Raw genomic sequence first — 7,839 nt, 5'->3', positions numbered from 1 at the left:
TTTTGTCCTATATCTCGTGTTAGTAGATCGATTCTAAAAGCGCGTAAGTATTTATGATCTCTATATACATATATATATATATATATATATATATATATATATTATGTTTAAACGGGTCGTGAACTTTATATTGATTGCAATAACGCATGCGGTGTAACGAAATTAGTTAAGTCTGTCCAATCGAACAGTTGTACGGAAAAGAATTACATATCAGTGTCATGAATTAATTAACCCACATTTTTACATACCGTAACGGTTGAAATTTAATTACACCTATAGAGGACCGATTTTATTTCGATATGTAATCTCACACGTATTAATGATAATCGATACCCCGATAGTGCATATTCTAATAATAATAGTTTCCGTCGTATTTATGAATGAATTTAATACTCATCAGTTATGCGCGTTTTTCCGCGGAATATCAAACTATTAAACTTATCTGTTGTGCAATTTGTTTAGATATAAAGGGATCGTTTGTAGAACCGTGAAAAGCTTTATTTTTTAGGCTTGTACCGACAAGTAACATTTGATCTCGTCGTATGACTCTCACGGCACGAGCATTATAATTAGCGATCACTGTGATAAAAGAATATGTATGATAAGAAAACACGACACGGTGTTATCTGTCACGAATCTCCTTCAACAATAATGCCAACGTGGAATCCACCGATTCAGCCGACTTGAGCCTTCGTTCCAGACCTTCGAAGTCCGCCCTTTCGAGCCATACGGGTGGATCGCTTTCCCTCGACGGCAAGGGACACAATAGCCTCTCGACAACGGCGCACAGGCCGCACCACTCCCTAAAATCCAACGGTTCTGTTACCTCACCCATTACGGACTTGAGATAAAATTTCTGCTCGTCCGTCAACGCCTTGCCGATCACTTCCTGAAGAGCCTCCTCGATATCATTCGGCGAAATGCGTCGCGCGTTGTACGACGATTCCTCGATGAATCTATTGAATATCCGGCCGAATATCAACTTCCTTCCTGACGTAACATACGCGTGTTTATTAAGATACTGTAGCGATGTTAACCCTGGAACAATTATGTCTCTATCATGTGCCATATATCGATTAAATATCAATAGAAAGCAATGAGAAAATATACATTGATTTATAAACTGTCTTTAATGTTCTTAATGTTCTATAACTTAAACAAAAGCTGTAATGTGAAATCGACATTCGTACAAGCTGTCATCCTATTAAGGGGGGAGCCTGCTTTAGAACGCTGAAAATAAGGTATATTTTACGAATTGTTTTTGGAGAAACTATACAGCGGATCATTATAAAACTTTGATGCATTTATTAGTACATGTTTAAAGATAAAAAAAATTATTTTTTGATTTGAATATGTCGCTTGTAGAGGTCGTCCTGGAGAAATCTTAGTGCAGCCGCGTCGCCGGCGTTGCAAATTGGTGAGCATTCTCCTGCCTCCAAATTTCGTCTAAACTGAAAAAGTGAAATGTGTTCTCGTTATTTATGAATTCCCATCGTCGATGAACCAAAGAGAGAAGAAAAAAGTTGAAAAGTGCCAAAATGGTGGAGCTTAGAACACAAAAGTACGATTTTTAGGCAAAGTTTTTGAACTTTTTCATGCAAAAATAATTGTTTAACTTAATGTTTTTATGAATATTAAAGGTTCATCGACGATGGGAATTCATAAATAACGAGGAAATATTTCAATTTTTCAGTTTGGATGAAATTTGGAGGCAGGAGAATGCTCGCCAATTTACAATGCCGGCTGCACTAAGATGCCTCCAGGACGACCTCTACAGGCGATATATTCAAATAAAAAAATAATTTTTTTTATCTTTAAACATGTACTAATAAATGCATCAAAGTTTTATAATGATCCGCTGTATAGTTTCTCTAAAAAAATTCGTAAAATTATACCTTATTTTCAACGTTCTAAAGCAGGCTCCCCCCTTAAGCGCACTCGTTAGTCACCAGATCTATCCAAAGTATCAATAGATATAATAACGTGTAATATTTATAAATCAGTTTGCAACACGACATACCGCGAAGACTTTGGCCATCGAGTAACTCGAACCGTACTACTTGACGGGAGAATACTCGGGGGGCGTTTTGCGTCCCCGTGCCAGCGTTAGGCTGACGAGACCCACGTAAGGTCGAGTAGACGTCGCCTTTCACCCGCAGTGCTTCCTCCAAGGCGATTCGTCTCTAAAATGGTCAAACATTGTTGAAAACGGATTTAGCTGCTGAGAAGTTGTGAAACTGCGTTTACCTTAATTGAGAATTCTGCCTCGACCTTCTCGCGATCCAATTCTCTGGACAAATACTTCAGTATTTCAGGCGCGAGGAAACTCTCGGGCATCACGTGAGCGACGATGATTGGTTGCGCGGACGTTCTCTTAGGAGACTTCGAGCTGTCGATTTCATTAGTCTCCTCCACTTGCAATCTGTACATTTTTGTTAAAAAAATTATTTTTCTCATACTTTTTACAGCAAACGCACAATTTTTACGAATACCGACGATGATCGTCGCGATGTATCCTCGGTCTGCGAAACTTGCGTTACCACGGGTTCGAGCGGATCGCGAACTTCCGTTTGTTGACCGTAAGTCGAGCCCCTCCTACTCTTTCTTTTACGCAATCGCTTTCCCCGTCGAGTAATTGCGGATTGTTGCTCCTCGTCACTGTCGACATCCTTTTCTGCGTTCTTGGACGAATTCTTTCGACGAGCAATAATATTTTTCACATTGACAAAATACGTTGAATAAGAGAATAAACGGAGATAATAAATTTACCGTATCGCATGTCTCAATGGCGGATGAAGGCGGGGATGGAGGAGGCGGAGCAAGTATCGCTGTACGTTGCGCCGATCGTGGAATCGGTTTGCAAATGAATATTTCGGTCTTTCGAGGTACCGGTGGTGGTTCAAGCGTAAGAGCATGCCAACTAAAAGTCTCAGTATCCTAAAATCGATAATACTTCTGCATAAATTCAGCATTACGTAATTTGATTGATTTTTCCAGATTTTTACATGGAAATCTAAACTCTTTACGTGTGCACTTATGTTCTCCTTACTTTTAGAAAGTTTTCCCAAAAAGCTTCTGTTATTATTATTATTATTATATAAAAATAAATACCTATTTTTTAAATAATTATTTATTTAGTTACACTGACAAGTAACGCTACCCAAGTGTCACTCGCCGATTTTCTTGAAACTTTGCACACACGTGGTACATTGAAAAACATTAGACACGTGTCTTTATTTGTTTTTATTTGTGCTAACAACGCATTTTAAGGTTAGAAAACGCATTCGAAAATTTAACACTGTAGCACAATGGTAACTAACGCTACTTCTGAGCGTTATTCTCTTACAGCTCTTACGACATTACTCTATTATGATTTTATTGGCTGCGTTCGACAGAAAAAGCTGCTTTGCAAGCGTTGTAAAAATCGTGAATCTGATTGGCGTATGCGCTTAATCTTGATTGAATCTAAAAGCATACGCAAATCATATTCATGAATTTTACAACGGTTGCAAAGCAGCTTTTTCTGCCGACACAGCCATTGTCTGAATGTTTGGCATTAAGGGGAAGCTGGAGTTGCTAGTGAACTATTTTTTCACTATAGCGATGTATTGCTTGTGCAGAATAAAAAATCTTTTTCCACAAATGAAGTATAGATAGAAAGAAAGTCCGCTCTACAGGACTTTATACTCAAAATGGAAAAAAGTTAGAAAAGACAAATGCAAGTTTTTAACTTTTTGCCATTTTGAATATAAAGTCCTGTAGAGCGGGCTTTCTTTCTATCTATACTTCATTTATGGAAAAGGATTTTTTATTCTGCACAAGCAATAAAGAGAATTTTCGAAACTGCAATTACCATCGCTATAGTGAAAAAATAGTTCACTAGCAGCTCCAGCTTCCCCTTAATTTTACGAGATTCGGAATGGCGGATTCAAAATCGCGGACCGAAATCGCAGAATTTTCAAAACTTTTATTCAAAGTCAGTTTCGAAGAAGTGTTTTAGACCCGTGATTACGATTGTGGTAACAGTTATATCAATCTAGAGGTGGAGGATGAAAAATGGCAAATTCAATATGGTGCATCCAAAATGGCGGACCCAAATTCCAATTGTTTTAAATTAGTTTCAAAGACCATTTTTGTAGTGGTTTTCGAGATCACTGTTTACAATGTTAATAGTAGTTTGACAATATTTCAAACGACGGAAACAAACAAATCAAGTTAACGAAATTTTAAGCAATTTAATCTGCTGAAGACAGGTTTATGAAATTTGAAATTTTGTCAAACTACTATTAACATTGTAAACAGTCACTGACTTCGAATAAATTTTTGAAAATTCGGCGATTTCGGTCCGCGATTTTGAATCTGCCATTCCGAATCTCGTAAAATTAATACCAAACATTCAGACAATGAAATCATAATAGAGTAATGTCGTAAAAGCTGTAAGAGAATAACGCTCAGGAGTAGCGTTAGTTACCATTGTGCTATACAGGGTGTCCCGGGTTTGAACCGACAAACTGCGGGAGCATATTCTACTAGTGGAAATAAGAAAAAATTCTTATATCGAGTTTGCTTAGAAATGCTTTATTACAAAGTTATAAACCAATATTGAAAAGAAATATGAGATAAGTAACAACGGAACATAGTGTAGAATTTGGAAGGTCCAAGATGTTTATGTTACGTGTATTCACGTGTATTCATGTTCACTATGTTGAAACGATTCAGTATGATTGTTACTTTCACAAGAGTAGCTGTTAGATTTCAATCGTCGTGTCAACTAGCAATTACTATCAGAATGCCAAAAGTGTTTTCAAATGAGGAATACACCGATATTCATTTCGTGTACGGATTCTGTGACGGAAATGCACGAGCTGCCGTACGAGAGTATCAACGTAGATTTCCTAACAGGAGAGTACCAGATAGATTTAAAGCAACGAATTACTAATTCAGTTACTGAGATGCAACAAAATTTTCAGGAATGTCGTACCGTAACAAATTCTGTACTACGTCGGTGTCTAGCTTGTATCGATGTGCAAGGACAACATTTTGAAATGCGTCACTAAATCATTGCGTAGATAATTTTTATTTTTGTGAAAAAATCCGTTGTTACTTATCTGATATTTCTTTTCAATATTGGTTTATAACTTTGTAACAAAGCATTTCTAAGCAAACTCGATATAAGAATTTTTTCTTATTTCCACTAGTAGAATATGCTCCCGCAGTTTGTCGGTTCAAACCCGGGACACCCTGTAGAGTGTTAAATTTTCGAACGCGTTTTCTAACCTTAAAATGCGTTGTTAGCACAAATAAAAAGACACGTGTCTAATGTTTTTCGATGTACCACGTGTGTGCAAAGTTTCAAGAAAATCGGCGAGTGGCACTTGGGTAGCGTTACTTGTAAGAGCGACAGCTTATCAAGCGAATAGATACTGTGCATCTGTTACCAACCACCTGTTGACTGTACGGATTGGCTCGAAGATCCAGAATAAGGGTAGTGCGCTCACGCGGATTACAAGTCGCCGGTAAATGCTCCTGACTTGTGCGACCAGTTAATGCCGTTGGCCCGCTAGCGAGCGTGGGTGCCGGAGTTAAAGGTCGCGAGTCGGTTTCCGTATATTTGCGAAAGAACTCCTCGGGTACTGCGGAGACAGTCGCCTCTGTATTATATCCCTCGCCACCGTCGTTGGCATTTCCAGCTGCCGTATCACTTCCGCCTCCACCTGCGCCCACCGCCAACAAGCTACTCCGTATCATTTCCACTTCCTCCGGCAATAAAAGAGCTTTCCCCTCGGTTGCCTAATATTATTTAAAAAATGCATCATTATTGATACGAAAAACGAACACGCCGAGAAATTTTGAAATCTTGATCAACTCATCATGACAGTAGTCATCCAAATTATAATTCAACACAAACTTGCAATTTCACCAAAAAAGGAGAGAAATTGGAACTTTTAAAATTCATCTTCGCGTTACCTAAGCGCGGCAAATATATTTTGATACAAAACACGCTTTCAAATAACAAAAAGATCCCCAGATAGCTAAGTCTGCCGAAAGCAGATGATGCTAACTATCTGCTATCAACTATTGCCAGCCAAAAGACAACAAATTTGATACAGAAGTTGTTATTAACGATTAATTCGACAAATTGCTGCCAGAAATGTAACAGAGCTTGCTCACAAAATCTAAGAACAGATTGGCGGCAGAAACCGAGCAGAATCTGCAAACATGGCTCGAAGTCGGATTGTCGACAGAAACCGAGCAAGATCTGCGCGCGCGGAATCTAACGGCAGATTGGCAGCAGAAACCGAGCAAGACCCGCGCGCGCGGAATCTAACGGCAGATTGGCAGCAGAAACCGAACAGGATCCGCAGCTTTTGACAGTATTCAAATTTACACGGCTATGAATATGTGTTTTCGTTCCGCACCTCTATGCGGTGCACACGTCGAGTTCTTACTCGATGTTGAGATTTAGCCTAACAGTTATATAAGTTAATATACGCGCCTTGGCATGATAATATTAATTTTTCTGAAAATTTTTGCACTCGCGGCACAGAGGCTCCCATGGACAACGTCCATGTAGTTCACGCACGCCACGAGCAATCTGAAGTTCGAAAGCAAAATTCGGACTTCGGATTAGAACAAATTAACAATAAGAGAGAGATTACGCAACGAACTGTCAGAAAGACACATCAAGCCAAATGTACTTTAATTTAACAAACAAATGCGTTCTTTTAACAATTTATAGTGTGTTAAAAGTAAACACATGCTTTAATATATCGTAAATATGAATGGCCAAAAGCTGCAGATTCTGCTCGGTTTCCGCTGTCGATCTGCCGTTAGAGTCTGTTAGCAGGCTCTGCTGGCAGATCGCTATCCTAACGCGGACACAACGGATGCCAATTCGCTATCAACTTCTGCAGTAATCTGTTGCCAATCTGCTGGCAGATTGCACACATTTTGCTTACTGGGTCATTAACAACCTTATAACAGAACACAGATAAAATATTTTGATATTTTGCATCCTCTAACAAATTCTATAAAACAACCACTCTCCGCCAATGGATAAATTCCTTACCCATGTATCTTTAGCGCGCCGTACTACTTCTTTCGCCTCGCAATCCGCCGGATGGTTGCACAATACCGAGCAACTGTAGGGATAAGGGTTGAAAAGACCAGCGAACGGTCGGAGGGCGAATGGCGCCGTTTTGACGTGACCCGATAACTCCACGTTCTACGGATATACGTGATCTTTGAATGAAATAAAACGTCCAGATTTTGTATATTCAGCACAAGTTTCTTCTCACCTTGGGCTTGAGCCTGCGAACCGGCTGAGTTCGTGCCGAGAGGAGGCCAGTCGCGCTCGCGATTCCAGGCATTTTCGATTACAATGATTATTGTTATTATACTTTGTGCTTTGCACTCTGTGTAACGTACTTTCAAACGTATACCCGTTGTGCAAGAGCCGCGACACTATAGCAATTTGTGTGCAAACGAATCACTTTACCACCGTTTGTTACGCGCGGTATTGCGTCAACACGTTGCTACGTGCGGCCGATGGGTCGATGGAGGCTTCCTTCAATATACCCGTGCACGGCTCGTAAACGTGGTTACACGATTGCACGAATGACCTTCGATATTTTTGCAATCTCAAGAATGATATTGCGAGTCAGTTGCAAATAATTATATGCATCAAGTGCAGTTGGAAGAAATGTTAAAAAATGTTTTTTAAAAAAATGATATCTATAAGGCACAAGGAGTTGCAAAAACGGGCATGTTTCATTGACGATTGTAACGTAACGAAATATTTCTACGACAGCTTTGGAAAATTGCAATGCTGTAAAATAA

The 7,839-nt window shown here is 39.3% G+C and overlaps 1 protein-coding gene across 1 annotated transcript; it reads right to left on the bottom strand.

Moving 5' to 3' along the window:
* Positions 1 to 476: 476 nt before the first annotated feature.
* Positions 477 to 7,800, bottom strand: LOC105276697. Its single transcript, XM_011334525.3, has 8 exons — positions 7,299 to 7,800; positions 7,070 to 7,225; positions 5,443 to 5,790; positions 2,770 to 2,937; positions 2,497 to 2,693; positions 2,248 to 2,422; positions 2,021 to 2,183; positions 477 to 1,038 (listed from the first exon to the last, which is right to left on the bottom strand). The coding sequence occupies exons 1-8, from the start codon at positions 7,368 to 7,370 to the stop codon at positions 623 to 625; spliced, it is 1,695 nt and encodes a 564-aa protein (XP_011332827.2). The 5' UTR covers positions 7,371 to 7,800; the 3' UTR covers positions 477 to 622.
* Positions 7,801 to 7,839: the final 39 nt, after the last annotated feature.

The sequence above is a fragment of the Ooceraea biroi genome, chromosome 6, assembly GCF_003672135.1.
Source record: "Ooceraea biroi isolate clonal line C1 chromosome 6, Obir_v5.4, whole genome shotgun sequence".
NCBI classification, from domain to species: domain Eukaryota; kingdom Metazoa; phylum Arthropoda; class Insecta; order Hymenoptera; family Formicidae; genus Ooceraea; species Ooceraea biroi.
This window is presented reverse-complemented; position numbering and strand designations above follow the sequence as displayed.